General features: G+C 49.3%; 1 protein-coding gene across 1 annotated transcript in view; it reads left to right on the forward strand.

Annotated features, from left to right (window-relative positions):
* Positions 1 to 26,839, forward strand: part of ZFR2 (zinc finger RNA binding protein 2) — an 811,721-nt gene that overhangs the window by 123,994 nt on the left and 660,888 nt on the right. Inside the window, exon 2 of the mRNA XM_086947097.1 lies at positions 6,792 to 7,005. Coding sequence (XP_086803223.1) covers positions 6,792 to 7,005 — 214 coding nt within the window. The remainder of the gene's footprint in view (positions 1 to 6,791; positions 7,006 to 26,839) is intronic.

Genomic DNA, 26,839 nt, shown 5'->3' on the forward strand with positions numbered 1-26,839 from the left:
AGTGATCGGACCACGGTACAGGGATAGGAGACTGGACATTTACACCATCCCAGTTGGCAAATATAGGGTCCAACAAATGGCTCTTGAGGTGGGTGGGGGCTTTAGATTCAGTGGATAGTTGAAGGGACAGAAGTTGCTGGTAGAAGTCAGAAGCTGCTTTATCTGCTAGATTATCTAAGTGGATGTTACTGTTTTTATTGAGAAAAGTGTTGGAATACAGAATAGTACGCTGTTTGTTATCATCAGTTGAATTTCTCTCTCTGTCGCTTCCAAATGTAAAACTGTGTGCAAGAAAGAATACATTTCCCAAAATGTCTTCTGACCTACAAGATAATTGGGGTAACCTGAAAATCAGAGTTGTACAAATAACCACTATTCCAAACTCCCTATCCTGGCCCATTTAAAAAATGCCTCCGTTTCATTTATACCCATTTTTTAATCATTAGATTTTACCAAGTGAATTGATGCATGGTTGGTACACAATGAAAAATCATTGCAAACTGAAGCTTAGTTGTTCACTTTGGGTATCACAAGTTTTTTGACAACCAAACAAGCACTATATACATCCCAGCCACCAGACGGGTCTGATGGACATGACAGAATATTACTTATGTAAATTGGCCATTGGGAGTAAAAAATAACCAATGGACCCTTTGTTTGTTCCCTACTTATATTCATAATTGTTTAATTCAACTGTTGTTTTCTTTGGTAAACCATGAACAATCTGCACAGATGACCCCATTCGGAATTCCAAATTGTGACTACTTTCCAGAAATGTATAGTATTTTGAATTCACCCATGGGTTTGACATCTGTTTCCACCAGAAACTACAAGTAGGTAGGAGCCCTTAAAGGAAATTGCATAGGAGAAACGACTGCCACTTAAAAACAAGCAAAAACTTTGACAACTTTTGTCCCTGTCACCAGGCAGGTCGCTCACCGCCACGCAGCTCCCCTGTGTGTCCTGAGCCCGCTAATGCAGACTCCTGTCTTGGTTGTAGCCGCTTCGCCACTGCACCTTGTGCCCCCTCTGTTGGATTGTCATCTCTGTTACTTTCTGCCCCACTGTTCACCCTTGTGCCCCCTTCTCTCTGTGTCCCTTTTGCCTTCTGTGCCCCCTCTGTTGATTTTGCTCCGTTTCCTTTCGGAAACCCTGTGCCTCCTTTCTGTACCCTTCTGGCTGATGTGACTCCCACCCGCTCCCGATTCCAGGTTTCCCGCTGCTGCGTCACCTGTGGCCCTGCCCCCTGCAAACCCATTGGCCACCCGCCCCAGCTGCTCCTCCCACCTACACCCCCTCATATGGAGGCCGCGCGCACGCGCCTAAGGCAAGCCCATCTGCGCCTGGACCGCGCCCAGCACCAGGACCCCTGGCCCCCGCAAACACCACGACACCCGCCTCCGCTACGACTTCAGCACCCTCCACGCACTCAACACCGGAAGGTCACACAACTGCTGCCAGGCCGCCTCGAAACACACCCAAGGACCTTTCTCCTGCCGGAAATGCAGCTTCACCAGCATCCGGCCCGCTCACCCGCCCCTGAAGAACCCAACTTCCTCAGATGCGTCCTGCTTAACACCCGCTCCGCCCGCAAACACGCCGTCGAACTCTGGGACCTACTCGACACCAACGCCCCAGACGTTGCCTTCCTGACTGAGACCTGGCTGACCCCCTCCTCGGCACCTGACATCGCCATAGCCATCCCGGAAGGATACAAGATCACCCGCAAGGACAGTACCAATGGAACAGGAGGAGGAATTGCCATCATCTACAGAAACACTCTCAAAGTCTCAAGAGACGCCGACGACAACCTCAGCACCGCCGAACACCTGCACTTCCAGATCTACACCGACCCCAACACCACCCTCAGAGGCACCCTCTTCTACAGACCCCCGGACCGCGACCGCAGTTCAGCGACTCCATCACCGACTTCATCAGCACACACGCCCTCGCCTCCACGGACTGAACTTCCACCTCGAGAACAACAACGACACTAACTCCTCCGCCCTGATTGACAACCTCGGCAATCTCGGACTCGGACAACTCGTCACAACACCCACACACTCTGCGGGCCACACACGCTTGACCCCATCTTCTCAGCTAGCACCCTCGTCTCCTTCGACCACACCACCGAACTCCACTGGACCGACCACCGCTGCATCCACTTCACCTTCCGGAAACCCACCACACACCACCGCACCCAGCAAATGCCCCGCCGCAGCTGGGGCAAGAGCACCGAGGACCATCTAACCTCCGCCCTCGCCCTAAACTCACCCGCAGACCCGACCAACCCCGACGCCGCAGCCCGCAGACTCAGGAAATGGATCAACGACTGCGCCAACACCCTCGCCCCGCTCAAGAAACCCTCCAGCACTCACAACAGCTGGAGAGCCAGCTGGTTCACCGAAGACCTCCAGGCCTCCAAGCGAACCTGCTAAAAACTGGAAAAAAACTGGACCAGCGAAAGATTACCGGAAAGCTACACAGCCCACAGGAGCGCCACCCGCCGACACCACCAACTCATCAGATCTGCCAAAAGGACCACCTTCAGAGACCGCATAGACAACAACGCACACAACAGCAAAGAGCTGTTCAGCATCGTGAAGGAACTCTCCAACCCCAGCTCCAACACCAACGACATCCCACCGTCACAAGACCTGTGCGACTCGCTGGCCACCTTCTTCTATCACAAGATCGCAGACATCCACGACAGCTTCGAGGAGGCCGCCACCACTCCGGCAACCACCGATACCCCCGCTCCCACGGACACCACCCGCACCAACCGCCTTCTCGCCTGGACCAACATCAACGACTACGACACCATCAGGATCATGAACACCATCCACTCCGGATCCCCGGAAGACCCCTGCCCACACCACATCTTCAACAAAGCCAGCAGCATCATCGCACCCCACCTCCGGAAAACCATCAACATCTCCTTCGAAACAGCGACCTTCCCGGAGAGCTGGAAGCACGCAGAGATCAACGCCTTACTAAAGAAACCCACGGCGGACCCCAAGGACCTCAAGAACTTCCGACCCATCTCCCTGCTCCCGTTCCCGGCGAAGGTCATCGAAAAGGCCGTCAACAAACAACTGACCAGTTTCCCCGAAGAGAACAACATCTTGGACCGTCCCAGTCTGGGTTCCGCAGCAACCACAGCACCGAAACGGCCCTCATCGCCGCCACCGACGACATCAGGATCATGCTCGACAACGGTGAAACCGCGGCGCTCATTCTCCTGGACTTGTCAGCCGCCTTCGACACAGTCTGCCACCACACACTAAGAACACGCCTCCACGACGCCGGAATCCAAGAGAAGGCCCTGGACTGGACCACCTCCTTCCTGCCTGGGAGAACCCAGAGTGTCCGCCTCCCCCCCCTTCCGCTCCAAACCCACCGAGATCATCTGCGGCGTACCCCTAGGCTCATCCCTCAGCCCAACGCTGTTCAACGTCTACATGGCACCGCTTGCCCACGTCGCCCGACGGCACGACCTTAACATCATCTCCTACGCCGACGACACCCAGCTGATCCTCTCGCTCACCAAGGGCCCCCACACCGCCAAAACCAACCTCCAGGAAGGAATGAAGGCTGTCGCCGACTGGATGAGGAACAACCGACTGAAGCTGAACTCAGACAAGACGGAGGTCCTTATCCTCGGTTCCACCCCCTCGGCCTGAGACGACTCCTTCACACCCACGACCACGCACGAAACCTAGGGGTCATCCATGACTAAGCAGGTCAACGCTGTCTCCTCCTCATGCTTTAACATCCTCCGCATGCTTCGCAGGATCTTCAAGTGGATCCCCACCGAAAGTAGAAGGACGGTCACCCAGGCCCTTGTCAGCAGTAAACTGGACTACGGCAACGCACTCTATGCAGGAGCCCTGGCCAAACTCCTGAAATGGCTCCAACGCATCGAGAACGCTTCCGCACGCCTGATCCTAGACATCCCCCGCTGCAGCCACATCACACCCCACCTGAGAGACCTGCACTGGCTCCCCATCAACAAGAGGATAACCTTCAAGCTCCTCACCCATGCACACAAGGCATCCCACGACACCGGACCAGTGTACCTCAACAGTCGACTCAGCCTCTATACCCCCGCCCGCCAGCTCCGCTCCGCAGACCGCGCCCTCGCCACCGCCCCCCGCATCCAAACAGTGACCGCCGACGGCAGATCATTCTTCCACCTCGCCGCCATGACGTGGAACACCATCCCCATCCGCCTACGGCAGACCGATGACCTCCTTACCTTCAGGAGACTCCTCAGGACCTGGCTCTTCGAACAGTAGCTGCACCCCCCTCCCCCAGCGCCTTGAGATCCTCAAGGGTATGTAGTGCGCTTTACAAATGCTATGATTGATTGATTGATTGAATTATTGTACTGTATTGAAAGTGTTTTCCATCAATATGTATTACCTGTAACTAAGTACAATGTTCTGCTGTAGTTTGTGCTAGATAAAACTGCGTTTTAGATGAGAGCTCATCTGATGCCTGTGACCACATGGATACAAAAGCTTCAGTCCCTGCCATATTTTGTGAGTGTCCTTTCCAGTGACTTAGTCGAGGCTCATTTTTCATTCTTCCCAGATTGCCGGTTATAGTGGATGCCCATGGTGTATTAGGTGTTGAGAATTCTGACACACAAAACACTTTTAACCAAAATACCTGCGATCAATTGATTTTTCCCGCTGTCACCTTAACAGATAAATCGATGTGCTTCACAATTGATAATCCGATTTGCGGAGCTGTTCACATCACCTTCATTGAGAATTGGTAATCCTCCGACCAACAGAATGCAGCAGGTTATAGGCCCTAATCAGGGCTCGACAAATCTGAAAAATGGTACTAGTCCTGCAGGTCTAGTACTTTAAAAAAAACTCCTTGACCTAACAGTAACCTACTTGACCTCCGTCTCTGAAAGCGGAGCAAACTTGACCGATAACAAGATTTAACCCCTTGGCTGCTGGGGCTATTTCCCTGCTGTGCTGGGGGGCGGGGGGCACGGGGCTCAGCTCGTCATGAGCCATGGTGCTCCGCTGCTCATGACGACCACGCCCGTTTAATGGAACGCACAGCACAGCAGGGGAATTAGCCCAGCGTGCAAGCGTTCCACATGCCTTGACGAGCTGAGCTCGTCATGAGCACTGTGGCTCATGATGAGTTGAGCTCGTCATGGGCATGGGAGGGGTTAAAGGCATCTTTATTGCTCATTTGCTTTGTGAGCAATAAAAAGGCCTTTAAATCTGGTTACCTTGTCACATTTGCTCCGTTTTCAAAGACGGAGGACAAAAGTTAGTATGTTTTCCTACTCGCCAGAAAGGGCGAGTAGGGCCTGAAAATAGCTCGACCTCATAAAATTTACCTCGCAAATGCGAGCGGTGGAGTGGATTTGTCGAGCCTTGCTAATCTTCATCAATGTCATTTCAGTTTGAGCACCACCATCATGCATGGTTTCTTTCAAAGTTCCCATTCAGCAAACTTCAGACCTCATGTCTCCCATGAGGACTATAGATTCTATTTGCCTAATACTTGGATACATTGGCTCCCCATTCAGGCGAAATTTACAGTCAATCCAAGCTACCTCATGAAAAATGTGATATGCCAAAAATTGGCCTGCTTACTTCTTCAAATTACTCCGAATTATCCAGTGTCCAAATGCAAAGCCTTGATTTGTATGAGGCAAGAATTCTCTTCAATTAAAAACAATGAGACTCACTATCTTATAAGTATGAAATCGCTCAAGTACACGTGGACTAACCAGTTTATGCTACTCACTTTAAAAAAGTATGATCTCTACCTAATCGTCTTTCTTTCACTAAGTACTTAAAAACTCACTTCTGCATACTTGAACTGAACTGTAGCTGACTTTTGATCATGCACTTATGATATTTTGTGTGATTTGGGGCCTGATTTAGAGTTTGGCGGAGAGGGTACTCCCTTGCGTAGGCGACGGACTACCCTGTCCGCCATAATGAAGGTTCACCTGCCTCAGTAGAATTGTTGACAGCAGAGACTACTCCGTCTCTGCTGCGCCAACATATACTTTCTACGACCCAACACCGTAAGTCAGTCTCAGGTTTTGCCATTTGTCTGCCCACCCTATTTAGAGTGGGCGAACAAAGGACAAGTTGTCACTGTTCGTCACTGCCACGGTAAGAGGCAGTTAAAATAGCAAAATAACCTCCACGCCATGGGAGAAAACTCCCACTTCAAAGGGGTTGTTGATTTTTTTAATTTCTAAAACAAAATACTGCTTTAGGATTTTGTTGTTGAAAATAATAAAATTTAACTTTTGCCATCTGTCAAACTTCTAGTGCATTGACAGGAACCGCCATTATGGCAGTTCCTGTCAATGCAAGAGATGTCCGCTTGGTAGGCGGACTTCTCTAAATTGGGTTGGGGGGGCAGGTGTTTTGTCAGGGCAACAAAGAACTTTACTCTGACGCCATTATGGAGTAAATCTCGTCCGACACAGTCAAAATCAGGACCTTATTGTTTACATTTTGCACCCCTTGGTAATATCACATAATGTACTTTCGCTATAATATGAAAGCTTTCCTCCTGTTGTATTGATCTACTTTCTATTTAAACCACTCTAACACCTCCTGGGGGCACAAAGGTGAACATAACTGTTAAATCCAATATGTAAATGCAAACCACTGGGGGTTCTTGGTGCTGCTGATCTTTTCTTTGAATTGATGGGTGGTGCTTTCAGTTTTGTGAGTCTCATATTCTTGGATAAACAAAAATAGTTAAATGAATATTCTTGTTTTTCTTTACAGCGCTCCTCCAGTTACAGCCTATTGCCATCCAGCTACTGCCGCCACCTATGCAGTCCAGCAGGTCCCAGGGGTAGCCTATGCTCCTGTAGTACAGGCTGTTAGGCCTGTTCCATCTGTAGCATATGGAGCCTACACAACACATGCAGCAGATTATGGTTATGGCACTAGACAACCGGATCTCCCTCCTCAGCCTGTTACTACACCAAATTACCAGGTTTGGATTTAGAGAGGAAATCTGTTTTTATAAAATATTTGCGTTGCTAGGCAACAATGTAAGGCGTCAACATTTATTTTTCGTAGCAGTAATTACATATTTGTGTTCCATAAATGTGCCCTTTCTTACAGATGCCCTCACATGTTGCTGTTAGATTTAAGCCTCTTCTCTTGATATTTTACAGTGGTCTGTGGTATCACCACATCTGCTATCCACTGTGTTTTCTAACTTCTCACAACCTTTTTTCTTTGCATCTACTCCAGTTATTAATCCAAGCCATTGCCATTCAGGCTGTGCAGCTTCTACCTATTCTGGTTACTTTATATTTAAAGGCTTATGATCTGAATGCATTGTGGTTATTGTTTTTCGTAAACAGAGCAGACAATTGGATCTCTGCTTCCAAAGCTGCATATGGTTTTGGTGCTAAAAATGGCAGCAGAACCAGGAAGCCTAGTTCCTCGAATTATACCACAGATTTCTGTCTCTCAAGCTGTCATCTCCTCTGTGCCGCGGCCGCCTTTGCACCCGACTACAACGCACCTTCAACACCACCTTCAAAACAGGCCCCTTCCCAGACTACTGGAAGAGCGCAGAAGTCAGACCCCTACTCAAGAAGCCCACAGCTGACCCCACCGACCTCAAGAACTATCGGCCAATCTCGCTCCTTCCCTCCTTCAACAGGAAACTGACACGATTCATTGAAGAGAACGCCGTCCTCGACCCGTCCCAATCCGGATTCCAAAGCAACCACAGCACAGAGACCGCCTTATTCTGCGCCACAGACGACATCCGCACCCTCCTGGACGAAGGCCACTCCACAGCCCTCATCCTACCCGACCTATCAGCTGCCTTCGACACCGTCTCCCACAGCACACTAGTCGCCAGACTATACGACACAGGCATACAAGGAACCACCCTGGACTGGATACGATCCTTCCTCACGGAAGAAGCCAAGGGAACAGACTCCTACCCTTCCTCTCCGACCCCACGAAAATTACTTGCGGAGTCCCACAGGGTTTATCCCTGAGCCCCACCCTCTTCAACATCTACATGGCCCGCCTTGCAGCCATCTTCCGACAACACGGCCTCAACATTGTATCCTACACCGATGACACCCAGCTCATCCTCTCCCTCACCAAAGACCCCACCACTGCCAAACTCAACTTCCAGAAAGGAATGCAAGACGTCGCAGTCTGGATGACCAATAGCTGCCTGAAGCTCAACGCCGAGAAGACAGAAGTCCTCGTCCTCGGTTCCACCCCTTCTGCATGGGACAGCACCTGGTGGCCGACCGCCCTCGGAAGCCCACCTACCCCCTCAGACCGTGCCAAGAACCTTGGCATCGTACTCAACTGGGACTCTGTTTAGGGTTTGAAGGGCAAAGAGGATCGCAGGCTGAGCAGGATATCTAGCTCGGTCCGGCAGTGGCTCACCCACCATCTGGATTTTTAGGTAACTGTGCAAGATGATTGTGGTCTGAAATGCTCCATTCGACTCCAGTGTTTTTTTGCGAACTTTGGTCGCAGAGCCTACCTGGAGATGTTTGGCTCCTTCTCTTCGTTGTCTTGTTCGGTCAAGGTCGGGGACTTTTTTTTGCCCCTCTCTACTTTCTAGATTCACCAGCCACCATTGCTTTAGCACACCCACAAGTGGCAATGACTCTTTCCCCACTGCTTCACTTACTTCACAACATGCACACTGAGTGTCCTCTCTCACTACACCTCCTCCATAGGATTCATTCTGGACCACCAATATTGTTGGCTGACATAATATTTTGTTCTATTCCTACGTAGGTGTCCCTCATGTACCAGATTTACCACCTTTTCTACCTTTTCTTTCAAATCCTTGGATGGTATCCATCTCAACCCTGTACATCACCTTCCTGGCATAGGCTATCTCTCACTGTCCAAACCTCTGTCTAATCATCAGAAGGGAAACTGTAACTGTGAAAAGCAGCCCCCATAAATAATACCTAAATTGCTTAATTAGTTACATACATTCTAGTGCATCTCTGTCGACTTCTGAATATTTTCACTCTGCTCCCTTCAAAACTTTCTTTTCCCCATTCCCCATTTTCAGCATGACATAAAAGCTGTTTGAAACCCTCATGGGTTGTCTTCAGGATGTTTTTTTCTTCAACACATCAAAATACTTTACGTTTTTTTTTTTGCGTTTTTATATAGGGTGAACTTTACCCAAAGGTGTCACAGCGCTTTACAATAGAACCAGTTACGTTACATAAGGACTTCAGAGTACATGAGTTACATAAAAGATACAAACAGATTTCGTTCTAAACTTACATTAAAATGGTAGTAAGTACATATGTCTACTACAGACACTCGGGGTTAGAGTTACATATATATAAGTTGCAAATTCACTTAAGATTACATTTTAAGAAGAGTTGAAGCGATTATGGTTGGGAAAATTTATATTACCTATTTACACAGCATGATCTTCTCATCATTGCTGGGGTTCTTGCTTTCAGCCCATCCTTCAGGGTGATGTTGCACTCACGGGCGGTGATCTTGGGCCTGGAGGGATCCCTGAGCTGGTGATGACCAGATGTCCTCCATGCTTGTTGTTCCAGTTGCCTCAACGCTCCTGGGAACTTGAGAATGGTTTACAGTGCCTGGGCCAGGTCAACGCAGTGTGAGGCTAGTAGCTTACGAGCACAGGTGTGGGAACCTCATGGCCGACTCATTCTCTTTAACATGGTTGTCCCGCTCTGAACCAACCCCGCCCGGGAGATTACGAGCAGAGGCAAGCAGAGAGGCAGCGTTGGAACGCCCCTGCAGCTTGGTCCCTGCTTGGAATCCTATTTTATGCGGACATTCAGCGGTCGGCCAACGGAGGGCGGCGGTGGGCTCACTTTGCCACAGAATTGCCGCGCTATTCTCTCCCTCCGACACATCACAGCGGCACTGGGGATTGGGGAAGGTCAGCAACTTTTCAGCTCATAAATGGCATCTTTGTGAGTGGGAACAGGTGTCCTTGGGTGGAAGGGCCAGTGGCCATCTGCAGGCACGTCTCCTAACACTCACCGGGATTTGTGCCAACAGCGAGCCGAGCCCAGAACCCGGTGTCTTCCCAGGTTCCCACTTCAATAGTTCTTGCTTCTGCAAGGTCTTCGCCTCTGCGACCAGCAGTCCATAGTCAGCATTATGTTACTGCTCGCTGACCAGATAGTGTTGACTTGCTGGGGGGACTTTTCACAGGATTTACGCCATAAGGCGATCCCTAGCCCGGAAGCTCCCTTGTGGGAGCTCCTACGCACAGCCATCTTGTCTGGAATGTAGACATCTTCCCTGTGTAAAACCTCACTGCTTTAAACAACTCTCAACATTCCTTAGTTCCCAGAAATATTTCCCCTTTTTTAACAACTGATTGATCGTAGAAACCAAACTTGATAAATTAATAATAAACAGTATAATATTTAACCAGGCCAAGTAAAAAACTCCTCATCTTTGTGTCCTGGCTTGTGAGCCTCAACAATGGGCTTGGCTGAATTAGCGTAGGATCGATGCTCTCGCCTGAGATGGTATGTCCTCAAGTAAACAAATGTTCCTACCCTAAACTGGAATTTCTCTCTTTTTACAGATAGCCCACTCTTTTGCAACCCCTCCAGGACTTGTATCAATGCCTCATTGTAAATCTTCATGTCTGAATATTAAGCCAGTATATAGTCTTTGAAAACCTTTACCTCTTCAGTTTGCTCGAACACCATTTTCATAATAAGTTGGAATCATGCCACAGCTGATACTTATCCATTAGGTATTAGGATTAACACCATGACAAATGATTGTGTGCTCAGACGAGGGTCATGTGCTCACTTTGCCACTGGAAGCAAGCTACACCCAACTGAAAAGTCCCAATCACTGCAAAACTAGTAATGTTTGTTGTGTTCTGGTTCTGTGTTGCTTGTATTCCGGTTCAAGGAGACCTGGCCTGGCAGTTTAGGCTGGAATTGTTCCTTGTAGAGTTAGGTCAAGACTAATTTGCATCTGGCTGGATCCAAACTGAGTTGGGATGGTGTGCAAAATAACTGTTGACTGAGATGCAGCCCAAGTAATTGCCATTGACTGAGATTAATTCAGGCATTCTACCCATCATATTTTTGTATACATCATGAAGGCGTATTCTTAGCAGCACTTTAAGATATGCTGACGAGGTCCACCACACTAAGTACCGGTACATCTATCAACATGGACAGCTCTTCCTCTATGTTGGGCAACTGTTGCCTATCAACCTATATGTTTCTGTTTAGATTGTGAAGATCTATGCACATTCTTAAACCCTGGCCTCAATCTTTGAGAGCAAAAACCATAGATGTGAGGCATTCCATCTCTTCTAGCTCCTTAGTTTCGTCTGAGGTTACTATTTTTCAGTTATGTACTAAGTCACACAAAAAAACTAGTGACCTGAAAATTACTTTCACAAACATTTTTTAAGGGAAAGATGAGAATATTAGGAACCATGTATCCATATAGACTGGAGCCTAAAAAGGCAGGGAGAAAACTGTGCTTCTCCATTAAGTCACAGTTTACCTCCAGTATCCTATCATGCCCTGTAGATGACCGGCGAGCCAGTTATTTTTTCTGGCTCCTTCTGACAGGTTCTTGGAGCAAAGAGATTGCCAATTTTTGAGATTTTTCTGATTGAAAACACTTTTGTTCTATGTCTTTTGAGACTACATCATATTTTTTCTGTTTCTTGACTGGAAAATATTTTTTAGCTCACAAAATGTCCCTTTTTAGGTCGAGCCTAGCACAGCGCGCATGCGCTTCTCTAGGAGAGGGTCTCTTGGAATCACTCCAGACTTCCCAGAGACTTTCCTTGTGGGTCGGACTCCTCCCACACATTCCATTGCCCTTTGCATGTGGCTTTCAATAATGTAGGCACGCAAATATCCAAAGACGGGTGCATGTCCTGCCTTTCCTCTAAACATTCACTCCCATGGCCTTTGGGTCTCGGGAGCGAGCAGCGACGTGCAGGCTGGCAGCTGGTCGTTGATCAGGTTACTAATTTATAGTGCGGTTGCTTTCACTTTCGGGCCGCACTTGTTTCCTTTCTTCTTCCTGTGGGCGTGCTTGGCATGTTTCTCCTTCGCCTCCTCGCTCATTTTACAGAGTGAACGTGCGAAGCCGGGTTACTTTCCGCCTGTATGCCAACATCCAAATCTGCAGTGAATAGTCAAAAGCCCAGAAAAAGCCCAAGTCCGAGGACAGGGTTCTGTTTTACACCCAGAAAGAAATTGTTGAGCCTGCTCTCTCTTTTCCCTTGCCAGTCAGAGCTGTAATTGCTCCTTGTCTGACTGGGACGTGGCCAGTAATTTCATTTCTATGCACTTTCCATTGTAACTTTTGCTCGCCTGTGGCGTGAGAGCGCGCTGCTCGGGCTGCAATTGGTCCTTGTCTGACTGGGACATGGCCGGTAATTTCATTTCTGTGCACTTGTGGTTTGAGAGCGCTTTGCGCACCGCCGCCTCCCCTGCCTCTAAGTGGTATTGATGAGGCGCTCCCAGAAATGCGCCCAGCCTCAGCCTGCTGCTGACAGGTCTCAGGAGCTCCCACTGCGTCTGATTTTGCTGCCACGTGCAGACGGAGGAGCGTCGTCTAAACTGCGTGCATTGCCACCCTTGGACAAAAGCAACAAATGTGCTTGGCGTACCGGGCCCTGCCAGAGGGAGCGGAGAGTGGGCACCAGATAACGTTACCCAACCTTACATGGCTGCCTGGCTGACACAAACTGTACAAAGTGAAAGGCGCTCCTTGAGGGGGGTGGCATGGCGTAGTGGTACGGGGCTTGCTTGCTGCGCACGCGTGTTTGGTGCATTATCTAAGTTGGTGGTACGACACACTTAGCTAGTGGCGGTTTTGGTTCCTTGTCCACCCCTGACTGTCACTGGAATCCAGCGTTTGCCCCAGAGCAGTCCCAACAGCCTTTGAACATGTCGCCCCTCCCAGGCAAGGAACAAGGATTTCTGCATATTTTCGTCAAATAGTGCCTACTGCTTAACTACCATGAGATGGACTGCTTCTGTAGTAGGGGATCTCTGTGTATAGGTAACAAAACAATGTACAAAGTTCCCCAGGGGAGGTGGAAAAGCAAGAGTGTGGAGAGTGGAGCATGGTAAAAGAAGGGGAATTTCCCTTGTTGGAACTAAAACCCTCACACACATAGCAAGCTAGATGTCATGCTTCATCATATGGGTTCTGCTCCTCGTCAGACTGGCGCTGCAATGTCTGACGGGCACCCGTAAAGGGGCTCTTAATCGGAGATCTTGTGTTCCGGCCATATGGTGCATGCTGTCGAGAGGGATTGAAAAAAGGTGTAGTCGTGAGAAAGTGGTGAATTAAAAAAGGTGGGTCAGCTGCACCAGCTGCTCTGTCCTGACCAGACGGTGGGGGTAGGTGTTAGCGGCGCTGACCGCACGCTATCCGGGTACTTGACCTTTATGTGCAGGTCCCACTGGAGCAGACTGCGGGGCACCTTAGGATCACCCTTAGGGTCGCCTCAGTTCAGCAGGACCTATTTGCCTGCCCTTGTACGACCTCATGGAATAAGGTTGTATGAACATCCCTTTTAAACTTTCACTGTGTAGTACGTATCACTTAGGTCCTGACGAATTGCCATCCGGGCAAGAAACATGTTGACCTGATCAGGGGGTTGTAGGTATTTTGCTTTGTACTACCTAAAGCATATATCTCCCCTCCCACCATATTAATCAAGGGCGTCAGCCATGCCAATAAAACTTTTGTGGACTGACCCACCTTTTTTAATTCACCACTTTCTCACGACTACACCTTTTTTCAATCCCTCTCACCCGCATGCACCATATGGCCGGAACAAAAGATCTCCGATAAAGAGCCCCTTTACGGGTGCCCGTCAGACATTGTAGCGCCTGTCTGACGAGGAGCAGAACCCATATGATGAAGCATGACATCTAGCTTGCTAGGTGTGTGAGGGTTTTAGTTACAACAAGGGAAATTTCCCTTCTTTTTTCACGCTCCACTCTCCACACTCTTGCTTTTCCACCTCCCCTGGGGAACTTTGTACATTGTTTTGTTACCAGTCTCTCGGACACGTACACTGGACCCCGTTAAATATCGTCTATTAACGGTTCCCCCTGTTGTTGATATGATCTCTGTGTATAGTCATAATCTAGTGAATAGTCCCGCCCATGTGCATGGACCCTGGAGCAATCAAAAATAATTTCTTAAGGTGTCGAAAAATGCAGAACTGCACAGATACTTAAGAGAGAATTAAAGACAGATAATGCAGCCTATAAAACCAGGCTACACTTTCCAGTACTTCAGCTAGAAATTCCACCAAAAATCCACAAAGAGCAAAGTCTGTCCAGATTTCCCTTGCTTCAGCAGCAAAAACCCTCTGGAATGATAGAGAGGAAGACATGGACAGACAAGCCCCATAGGCTGCCATTATGTGGCTCAAAACAGGATACTGTGCCTTTAAGAGAACTTTCCAGAACTTCACAGTATCCCAGAATGCACTTCAGGTCCCTTTTACTTTCAGTTCTTTTTTCCGGCTCCTGCAAGCAGGACCCTTGAGCATTGAGCTCTCCCTTTTCAAGGGTTTATTGGTGATTTTTTCACTTTTGTTTCAAGTGAGTGCTTTCTAAAGTACTTTGGTGCTTTTCTTCTTGGTTTTTGCACCCTTTTGATGTCAAATATGCCTGCATTATTTTATAAATGTCCGGAGTGCTCCAGGAAGAAGGCCAAATCAGATCCCCATGAGGTGTGTATCCTCTGTCTTCCCTCTTCCCATGTCCCAGAGGAGTGTGTGATTTGTCAGGGCTTCTCTGGCAGGACCCTGAAGGACAGAAAGATGATCAGGCTTCAGGGCCTTGAGGAAAGAAGGCTGAATGCGCAAGGTGGGTCTGGAGGGGCTTCCTCTGCCCTTGCTGAGGCCTCTGGGGGGCTCCCCAGGGGCAGGAAGACCAGCAAGCGTCCCCATTCTCTGTCTGGGTCGATTGCACCGACTACGGCGTCGAGAGGGAAGACAACAGTCTGTTCCCCGTCGTCTGGGGCGAAGCGACGTCGACGCTCGACGTCGAAGGAACTGAACAGACCTCCATCAAAGTTTCCTGTGACAATTTTGGCGTCGTCCTCGTCGAAGTCATCGTCGAGTGATCGACGTCGAAAGGCCCGGCGTCGGCGCTCGCCGTCGAGGCGACACCGCCGTTCGCCGTCGGCGAAAAGCAGAAGATCGTCGTCGAGGAGATCCTCGTCGTCGAGGAGTAGGTCGCCGCCGAGGCGCAGATCGCCGTCGAGGCGAAGCTCGCCGTCGAGGCGCAGAACGTCGCCGTCGAGGCGCAGAAGGTTGCCTTTGAGGCGCAGGAGGTCGCCGTCGAGGCGCAAGAGGTCGTCGTCGAGGCGGACGAGGTCGCCGTCGAGGCGAAGGCACTGGCCGTCGAGAGAGAGACGGTCGACGCCGAGGAAAAGACGCTCGCCGTCCGGTCGCCGTTCTTCGACGCCGAAGAGACGTGGAAGGAGGTCTGATGCCATGGGAGGTTCGCCAACGTCCTAGGCTGGAAAAGAAGGCGGATCACCGGGCTCGGTGTACTCCGAGGTGTATACCCCGTCACTGAGGCCGGTTAGACCCCCGCCTTCATTGCCGAGGGGTCTCACTCCGAGGGCCCCTACTCCTCCTCCTTTACCACCACTTCCGCAACCTGTATCTCGACCTCAGTTGCCAGAAAAGCCACCTCCGGTCCCTCCGAGGTCAGTCTCACTGCCCAGACTTCCCACCCCTCCCAAGGGGACCCCTAAGCCGAAGGCCCCGGCCAAACCAAAGGCGCCCGCTCCGGTGGAACCGGCAAATCGACCAAAGCCAAGGAAGTCGCAATCATGCTCCGGACGGAGAGGGAGATCGAGGAGTCGACGTTGATCCTCCACCAGGTCAAGACGTCGCCATAGGAGGCGGGGATCTAGGTCCCACACGGACTCCTCCAGGTCCAGGACCAGGACCTATTCACCGACCTTGTCGGAATCACCAGGGACAAGGGTGTCTCCGGTGGACGACATCAGCACGTTCCAGGATGTTCTCCTGAGGGGGGCTGCAGAATTGGGAATCACGTTGACGGCTCCAACACCCACGACGTCCGTGATATTTGAAATGCTTCACAAGAAGCATTTATCTCGCCCTCTACTGCCACTAGTGCCTGGTTTGGTAGAGCCTGCGGAGGAGCTGTTCCTCACGCCAGCGGTGGTGAAGGCCGCTCCCTCCCGACTTCTGAAGAAGTACATGGCTCCGGATTCGGACCCGGCTTTTCTGCAGATAGATCCGGTGCCTGACTCTGTTATAGTGACGGCGGCCAGGAAGTTACATTCTACCTCCCCGTCCTCAACATTGCCGCCCGATAAGGAGAGCCGATGGATCGACTCGGCTGGAAGGAAGGCTTGTGGGACTGCATCCACGGCCATGAAGGCATCCAGCGATGCGGCGTTGCTAGGGCGGTATGACCGTGCCCTGTGGGACTCCCTGCAACAGTTCACAGAGCTTCTGCCACGAGACAAGAGGGAGGACTTCCAAGAGATCCTCAAAAGAGGGAATGCTGGTGTCGAACCAGGTCATCAGCGCGGCTGCGGATGACTCTCTTTTGGCTGCCCATGGGTACTGTCATGGGATCAACCAGCGGCGCCATGCTTGGCTCAGGCTCACATCACTCAAGCCGGAGGCCCAGCAGCGGGTGGCCAATCTGCCCTTTTCCGGGGAAACCCTGTTCGGAAAGCATGCCGATGATGAGATGGCCCGCATGAAGGCGGAGGCAGAGACCCTGACGGCTGTGGGCTTGGAGAAGCCCAAAGAAAAGAAGGACAACCGCTCATTCCAGAGGCGGTTCGGTGCACAGGGAAGAGGACGAGGTCAGTCTTCGGGACAGCAGCAGCAACAACAGCAGCAGTTCCGGAGACCCTTCCAGAAGCGCCAGAAGGGTAGAGGGGGACAGCAGTCCTCTACAGCGAACAAGGGCCCGGCCGGGTCTCGACCCTGAGCGGTTACTCCCACTACATCCGTTACCCGCTCCGGTGGGGGGAAGCGTTCAATTTTTTCTGGCAGAGTGGAGAAAAATTACTCCGGTCAAGTGGGTGCTGAATATTGTTTGCAATGGATACAGTCTTCGGTTCACCAGCCCTCCTCCATCAATTCCTCCGGTCAGCTCGTGGTTTCAACTGCTCGAGCTCCAGGCGGAGGCCGATATCCTGTTAAGGAAAAGGGCGATAGAAGACTTACCTCTGTCTCAAAGAGGAAGAGGTCTGTACTCCCGGTTCTTCCTGGTTCGCAAGAAGGACAAGAACGAGTTCAGGCCCATTCTGGACTTGCGACAGGCAAACAAGTGGATTTGCAGAGAAACATTTGGCATGCTGTCGTTGCATCAGATTTATCCTCAGTTGCAACAGGGAGACTGGCTATGTGCAATAGACCTACAGGATGCGTACTTCCATGTGCCCATTGCACACAAACACAGGAAGTTCCTGCGATTTCAAGTCGGCACCAATCATTATCAATACACAGTACTGCCATTCGGGCTGAAGTCTGCGCCCAGAACATTCTCGAAGTGCATGGCAGTGGTAGCAGCACACCTAAGGAAGAACAAGGTGTTTGTCTACCCGTACCTGGACGATTGGTTGATCAAGGCCTCCTCCTTCTCGGAAGCTCAGGCACACTTCCAGAAGACGTGCGTTCTCTTGAACAAGCTGGGGTTGCACATCAACATGTCCAAGTCTGTCCCGATTCCTGCGCAGAGCCTACAGTACTTTGGAGCCTCCATCAATACGCTGTCAGCAAGCGTGTCTCCTTCGGAGGAGTGACGGTTATCACTCCTTCGGAAGGCTCAGGCTCTTATGACCACTCGATCTACAACAGTGAGGACGGTGTCTTCTCTACTGGGATCGATGGCCTCTTGTATCTTCCTAACGCCGCACGCACGGCTGCACATTTGACCGTTGCAGGAGTGCTTGGAGGATCAGTGGGATCAGAAGAGAGGGTCTTGGGATGACAAGATACGACTGTCTCTGCATGCTCTTCAGTCTCTGAAGTGGTGGTGTTCAGCGAGGAATCTCCTCAGAGGGGTCCCCTTCCACAATGACATTCCCACTCAGATTATCGTGACGGATGCTTCTCTCCACGGTTGAGGGGGCGCACTCCGGAGACTTACAAATTCTAGGAACGTGGTCCCCGATGGAGTCCACGTATCACATCAATTTCCTGGAACTCAGAGCTGTTCACTTGGCACTGAAGGCCTTTCATCCGTCCTTTCAGACCAACTCTCGGCTTGTACATACGGACAATACGACCACGATGTATTACCTCAACGAGCAGGGAGGCTCAAGATCACGCACTCTATCGCAGGAGGCGCAGGCGATCTGGCACTGGCTTCTGGCCAGAGGACTGACGATAACGGCTACCCATCTTCCAGGTGTGCAGAATGTTCAGGCGGACGCACTGAGCAGACTGATTCAGGAAAACCACGAATGGGTCATAAACGACGAAGTACTAGGAGAAGTCTCCGCAAGGTGGGGAACTCCAGACATAGATCTGTTTGCCACCGCTGAAAACAGCAAATGCCGAGACTTCGCCTCCAGGTACTACCAGCAAGGGACGCTGGGGAATGCAGTATGGATCAACTGGTCGAACAGCTTTCTGTACGCTTTTCCACCCATTCCCCTGATTCCGGCGGTACTGATCAAGCTGTCCCAGTCAAGGGCACGGATGATCCTGATTGCCCCGGAATGGCCAAGGCAGTGGTGGTTCACGGACCTGCTTCACCGGTCTCTCCTTCCTCACATACGGCTGCCGTGCAGGCGGACCTTCTCACGAAGTTCGGGGGCAGAAGTTGCACCCCAACCTCTCGTCTTTGAGTTTGGCGGCATGGCTCCTGAGATAGCGCAATATGGCAATTTGAATCTTCCCAGAGATTGCATGGACATACTGAAGGAGGCTAAGCGACCTTCCACTCGGACTTCCTATGCTTAGAAGTGGAAGAGGTTTTGTATCTGGTGCAAGTCCAAGAACTATGACCCTACGACGTGCAAGGAAGACGTCATCCTTCCTTACCTTCTACATTTGGCGCGGTCTGGCCTTAATGTTCATTCCATTAAGGTTCATCTCGCTGCATTGACTGCCTACAGGAAATGCCCTTCACAGACTTCCTTCTTCCAGATCCCTGTGATCAAAGACTTTTTGGAAGGCTTGAAGAAAGTATTCCCTCCTGTCAGGCTTCCTTCGCCTTCATGGGAATTGAATGTGGTGCTGTCCAGATTGATGAAGGAGCCTTTTGAACCTATTCATAAGGCTTCGTTGCAGCACCTGTCCTGGAAGGCGGCGTTCCTCGTGGCGATTACATCGGCATGCAGGTGAGTGAAATTCAGGCGTTGTGTTGCCAGGAACCTTATACTGTATTTCATGCAGCTAAGGTTGTTATGCGTACTCACCCTAAATTTCTTCCCAAGGTTATTTCTGATTTTCATGTCAACCAGACTATAACTTTGCCTACGTTTTTTCAGAACCCTTCATCTCCACCGGAAAGGTCTTTACATTCCCTGGATGTTAGGAGGGTGTTGAAATTTTATCTGGATAAGACCAAAGATATTCGTAGGTCAGACCAATTGTTTATCAATTATGGATCAGTCAGGACGGGTCTTGCTACCTCTAAACAGTCCATCTCGAGGTGAATTGTGTCCTGCATACAACTGTGTTACCAGAAGGCTAATAAGACCTTAGGGGGTAAACCTAAGGCTCATTCCACCAGGGGTAAAGCTGCCACGACGGCTTTGCTCCGTAATGTTCCAATTGCAGAAATCTGCAAGGCGGCCACTTGGAAGTCGGTCCATACCTTTGCTAAGCATTACTGCCTGGACAGTGATGCCAGGGCAGACGCTCAGGTTGGGCAGGCTTCGCTGCGAAATCTGTTCGCACAATAGTGGTGTTATTTCTCGTTTCTCCACCGCCGCTTTGGTGTGGGGATGGGCTTGCCATTCTATTCACTAGATTATGACTATACACAGAGATCCCCTACTACAGAAAGAGTAGTTTCTGTCCTGTAACTCCAGTTCTGTAGTAGGGGTATCTCTGTTATAGTCATAAGCGCCGCCCGCCTCCCCGGTGGAGAGAGATATTCATGTAAGGAATGCTACAGGTCTGGCGTGTTACGCCTTCAAAAAGAACTGAAAGTAAAAGGGACCTGCAGTGCATTCTGGGATACTGTGAAGTTCTGGAAAGTTCTCTTAAAGGCACAGTATCCTGTTTTGAGCCACATAATGGCAGCCTATGGGGCTTGTCTGTCCATGTCTTCCTCTCCTTCATTCCAGAGGGTTTTTGCTGCTGAAGCAAGGGAAATCTGGACAGACTTTGCTGTTTGTGGATTTTTGGTGGAATTTCTAGCTGAAGTACTGGGCAGTGTAGCCTGGTTTTATAGGCTGCATTAGCTGTCTTTAATTCTCTCTTAAGTGTCTGTGCAGTTCTTCATTTTTCGACACCTTAAGAGATTATTTTTGATTGCTCCCGGCTCCACGCACATGGGCGGGACTATTCACTAGATTATGACTATAACAGAGATACCCCTACTACAGAACTGGAGTTACAGGACAGAAACTACTCCTTCTCTCACTATAGCAAGCACGCGCACCCCCCATGTTGGCTCTGCTGTATCTGGAGAATTTCACTTAGGTCGGTGTGCACGTGCACGGAAGAGATATGCAGAGGTGGAAGAGGGGGAAGAGACATCGCTAAAGCCCTTGAGTACTGAGAAACACGTCAGCATGGGCCAAGAAAATGGCAACAGTGCACATGGAAGCGTTCGTGGAGTCTTCAGTGCTCAGGAGGGTTTCAGGGGCGTCAAGGAAATGTTTAGTTTCCAAAAATTGCAAGAAAGAACACTTCCAACGGTGTCCTCCTGGGTTGCCAGCAGGAGATTATTTCCAATTTTCTTCAGTGGCCCCGGTGAGACTACGATACCAGCTGGCTGCACGATTACTGGTATAGCGAGCGAACAGGAGAACATAGCACTCCTGACATCTAGTGGACCATTAGAACATGGCACTGGTTTTAAGGGACTGGGATCACATTCAATAAAAATCAACCATTATGCTCACTCAGAAAGATTATGGTGTGAGTTACCATAAATATTGCAATTAAAAGTTATGTGATAAGTCTTGTTCAGCCCGCATAAATGTCAGAAAACCTGCTGGGCAATAATGTCCAATAAATAACAACAAAAACACTGGAAATGCCAATACTGATGATCCTTTCGAATAGATTCGCACGGCGTATGAACACTCATCAATGTCAGCCGGAACTAGTCAATAGTTTTTATTTTAGAAAAATGATTTCATTTATATTGTTTTCTTTTTATAAATCATACTTCAATCAATATGTACAATATTACAAAAACACGACCATAGCTCTTAAGTTAACTCACAACGAAAAATAGCCACAATCTGGGCTGACCTCCCCTTTCTCACTCACAAATATTCAAACATCCACGAGCATCATTCAGTACTAGTTGCACACCACACTCACTCAACTCACACACCATTTTCCTGGTCCCATACCAACTTTGTCACTTTCTTGGACCAAGGTATCAAACCAAACAACAAAAGAATAAACACAATACTATTTTTTGTGCATAACACAAAATGACAAAACCTTTGAGTGTTCGTAAAACGTACTTTACAAAAATGCACGAAAGACAGACACTTTGCAAAATGTTTGTTTAACAAACAAAAGCGCACGGTCATAAATAACAAAATATGAGCATTTGGATGTGGTAATCAGCAAAATCGGCACGTTAACCCACATTTAAAAAGGTCTGTGACCGTAATTGGGTACTCTTTATAGTACGCAGTGAATTCCGATCACTGTGGTTTCAGAGTATGTTGGTTTGATAAATATCACACTCTTTTCCTGGTTGACTATGATCGGAGCTCAACTGGTAGCTAGAAACAAGCATTGGCAAAGCAATTCTTGCGTGCCAGTTAGTGGATGTCAGTGTGTACTAAGGAGCCTGTTTGCTTTGCTAACGCTTGTTTGTCTGGCAGCATAGGTGTTCCATAATGTTCCTCTCCCACTTACCATGTACGTGAGCCCCTACTTACTGCATCAGTACCCTAACTGCAAATCCGTGCTCCTGCTCACTAGCTCGTCTACCTCTTCCCTACCCTCCCCGAGTAGAGGACCTGAGCGCACTGCCTCAGTTCTCTCCTACCCTCGCTGCATGACTAACCACTTATAAGGTCCCAAAGGCGAGACCTATTGGCTATGCCAATGCTTGTTGTAAAATGCCCTGCCTATGGAAGGAAAAAGGCTCAAATAGACCCTCACACATCTGTATTATGTGCCCCCATTCTCACATATTTCTGAATCCTGCGAATTTTGTAAGATTTTGTGAAGGACATGGAGAAGGTAAGACTTTGTGGTCTTCATGAAGAGCCGCATACACGAAGAAGTACCAAGAACACCTAACGTGGAGAGGGAGTCTCCTCTATCTCTGTTCCTTTCACTGTCCAAAGCTCACTCCCCAACTGGGGGAGATCCATGGAGAGATACCACATCAGGAGAAGAAAATGGCCCCTTCGACATTGAGGTCTGTTAACTCGAGGGTGGTCTCTGTCACCACTTGCTTGCCTTCTAGAGCTGGCTCAATGTCCAGTAGGGGCAGGTTAACGTGAGGAATAAGGCTGCCGATGTCAAAGACTGTCTCGATGTTGAATGACTTATAGCACATTTTTCAACCTTTCTGCTTGCTAAGTTAACAAATTAAAAAGAGAAGAATTTAAAGGATTTCAAGTCTCAAACTACTCGAGGTCTTTCTTCTGAGAAGTTCACCAACAGTTACTTTGTCATCTGCCTCAAAGTACACTCCTTACGATGGAGTCTCTCCAGGACCTCATCTAGCAATATCAGAACCAGCTGTTCTGCTAGCATCACTTCAATCTACGCAGCAAATAGCACCTCCTTCACCTGCACTACCTACGCCACTCTGCCTCCTCTGATTGGGCCACATGACAGGTCTTCACAGCAAACAAGATCCTCTTACCACACTTACTCAACTATGTCTCCTTCAGTTTGCCCCTACTCTCCCACTCTCCTGGATTTGCCGCCAGCCAGGTTGTATCCCATGAGATTTTGGTTAAGGATGATTCCCACAAAATTCATGTAACAATTCCAATGGTCCAGCCTAAGTCTACAGCCAACTTTGACACTCTACATCATCCTTGACATTTTGTTCGCCCTTTGTTGCCATTGGTTCCAGGACTTCTTAGACCTGCAGCGGAGTTGTTCCTAGCTACAACTTTAGTCAAGCCTTCCCCTTTACAGTTGCAAAAAAAGTACAAGCTTCCCAAGCAGGACTGTCTCTTCCGGTGTGCATATCCTCTTCTGAGTCTGTCATGGTGAAGGCCGCTGGAAAACTTCATCCTATGTCGCCTGCCTTCACAGTGCCAACTGAGAAGGAAAGTAAGAAGATTAACTTGGTAGACAAGAAGTTCTGCAGTACAGCGATCACTGCTATAAATAAAGCCAGCTACACTGCTCTTCTTGGATGTTATTAGTAGGTCTCTGAGGGAAGAATCGTCAGAGATTTCACAACAGATTACCTTGAGAGGACAGACAGAACTGCTCAGAAGTACTCTAAGAGGGTATGATGGTATCTAGTCAGGAAATTAGTGTGACTGTTGATGCTGCCGACTTAGCTGTCCATGACTTTTGTCATGGTCTCACTCTTCGCCTGTCTTCATGGCTCTGTCTCACAGGTTTAAAGACAGGGACTCAACAAAGAATTTGAAACCTTCCATTCTCTAGAGTGATTTTATTTGGAAGTCATGCGGACGAAGAAACTCAGGGTCTCAACGCTGAGCTGGAAATACTAAAAGCAGTTGGCTTAGAGACAGTAAAAATGTTCCTTTATGCCTTACGACAGATGATTCCAACATTGGAGGATTCAGATGCTCAGTGGCCCAGCAGTACTCTTGAAAACAACATCAGAAAACCTTTCAGCCATAAAATGCTATGAAAGGAGGAGGCAGCCAGGAGTGGCCATAGGAAAGTTCTCCAAACAGTGACTCCTCCTTACCCCTCTTCCATTTATTACTTTTGTAAGGGGACGTATTAGCCATAATTTGCCAGATGGGTGTTGAATATTTTAGAGAATAGCTGTTACCTGAGGTTCAAGTCACCATCTCCTGCCAATCTTTTCAATATATTCTAGACTTTCTTCATTTGGAAGTCATCTCCCTATTCGTTAAGGATGTAGCAGAATCTGTCTGCTTGAACCAGAAAAGGATGGGAGTTTGCTTCTGCTCCTTTCTGGTTCGGAAGAAAGGGCCAAATGAGGAACATTGCCCTATTTAGAACCTCAGGACTACAAACAAGTTCATAAACAAACATCAGTTGCGCATTTTAACTTCTCCAAACATACCAGCAACTCCTTCAGTGGGTTGGGTATGTGCTATAAATCTATAAATCTTAAAGATGCTTACTTTCATAGTTCCATCAGAGGCATCACAGTTTCTTGAGAATTCTGGGGGGTGTGCCCTTTACAATACAAAGTCCTGACTTCAGTCTAAAATATGCCCCTCTTACTTTTGTGTGAGGGCATGGATATTCCCGTACTTAAACTACTGACTGAAAAATGCATCAGCCTTTTTTTCTGTTACACCAGTGGGCCGTAGGGTAAATCACTTCATATCAACAGTGACTATAGTACTCTCTATCCATTACGTGGGAGCATGCATAGACAAAATAACATCAAGAATGTATCCCGACACTTGTTAGATCTCTTCACTCCGGATCTCAGTGGATTCCCACATTCTTCTGGTCCCAAACGCCCATCTGCATATGAGCCCATTGCAACAAAGTATGAAAGACCAGTGGTGTCAACTCTCTGCCCTTTGGGAGGATTCGATAACGTTGTCACAGACCGGAATTCACTTCTTCTCAATATGCTGCAGATATTCCAGTCTACTGATGAGTGTCCCGTTTCAGTCCGAAACGCCGTCTCACCCCATTGTGAGTGATGCTTCTCTCCTGGGGAGCCCACATAGATGGTCTTTAGAGCCAAGCTTTGTGGTTGTTGAAAGAAAATACCTACCTCATCAACCTCTTGGAGTTGTGGATGGTTCATCAAGCTCTGAAGTAATTTGCACCCAACTTCACAATGACTTTCCTGCTTATTCGGACAGACAACACCACAACAGTATTATCTCAACAAATAGAGAGGCGCAAGATCCAAAGCACTGTCTCTAGAAGCCCTGACGATTTGAGATGGTCAGTTGCATAGAACCTGCACATCGCGGTACTTCCCCCCTAACACGCAAGTCACTCCTCTAAGCAGGCTAGTAAGAGTGAATCACAATTGGGTAATAACCTACAAAGTCCTGCAAGTTATCTTTTGTAAATGGGGTTTTGCAAACGCAGGCAGCAGGAAATTCCCAAATTACACATTACCAACCACAAACACTGGGAATCGCTCTTTTAATTGGTTGATCAAAGAAGTTTGTTTATGCTTTTTGTCCAGTCCTATTGATCTTGTCTATGATCATCAAAATTGTAGAGAAAAGAACAAAAAGTATTCTCATAACTCCAGTGTGACTACTGTTCTACACGTTTTGGACAATCCTCACAATCCTGGACAGACCTCCTATTCAGGTTTGGGGGCAAGATCCTGTATTCCAGTCTTCCGTTATTTAGCTTAGCAGCCGGGCACCTGAACTCTTGCAGTATGGATATATATATATTTTTTTTTAAAGACCTTTATTGAGAGTAGTTGCAGAGGTGATAAATACAGTTCAGGGCCTACAACCCACCGGGCCGGCCGCTTCAGACATGTTCGCCATCAAAATTGTTCGCTTGTACACAGCCTTATGGCCGACAACCCTGGGGTCCGGCGGCGTACCATAAAATCGTAATCTATATATCACACTCCAATCCGTGTTTAACAGTTATCTGAAAGAAACACGTTAGTGTTAGATTCCTTACCTTAGAATAGAATATCCCCAGGCGTCAGTCTGGATCCGGAAACTTTTGCGTAGCAGTACCCCTGCGCGTCGGTAGGCGTCGTCTGCAGGCGTCCCCTGCGGCTCCGCGTCCGTCGTCGGCGTCGTGCGCCGTGATGACGTCGCTGGAGTACATAGACGCCGCCTCCGCGCGCTGACGTCAGTTCTTCTTTTTTCCGCGCCAGTGGACGCAGATCTGAAGAGCAGTACTCCGGTCTTTGACCAAGTTTTCGATTGTTTTTTTCTCTATTGTGCCTGATAGGATGCCTGGGTTCAAGAATTGCGATGACTGTGAGCGCACGATGTCGGTCACGGATCATCACCGCCTCTGTCTCCGGTGTCTGGGCCCCGACCACGACGTGGACTCCTGTGTCGACTGCCGGGCCCTCACCAACAAGGCTAGGCGGGAGCGGTCCCGCAAGCTACTGGAGCTCCGGGTGTCGGCCCCACGTCGGGACCGGGAGCGGTCCCGGTCCGGCCGGAGGTCGAGAGAGCGTTCGAGGGAGCGGTCGCGGAGCCGCGCCGAGCGTTCCGGAAGTCGACACCACTCGTCAGGCTCGTCAGGTAGGAAGCACAAGAAGTCGGGGCGTCGTCATCGTACCCCCGACTCCCCCCGACGCTCGCGCGATGCGGCCGGGGGCTCGGGTGACCCCATCCCCGCGGCTCCGCGAGAGTCGCCGGCGCGGCCTGCCTCATACCCTCCGGTCCCTGGGCATGGCGCGACGCCTGAGGAGATCGAGGCGTTCCTCATGGCCATGAGGGCGCTCGCTTCTCCGACGGGGCCTACGGTGCCTTCGGGCCCAGTGCTACCGTCTGGGGGCCCT

The sequence above is a fragment of the Lissotriton vulgaris genome, chromosome 12, assembly GCF_964263255.1.
Source record: "Lissotriton vulgaris chromosome 12, aLisVul1.2, whole genome shotgun sequence".
NCBI lineage: Eukaryota > Metazoa > Chordata > Amphibia > Caudata > Salamandridae > Lissotriton > Lissotriton vulgaris.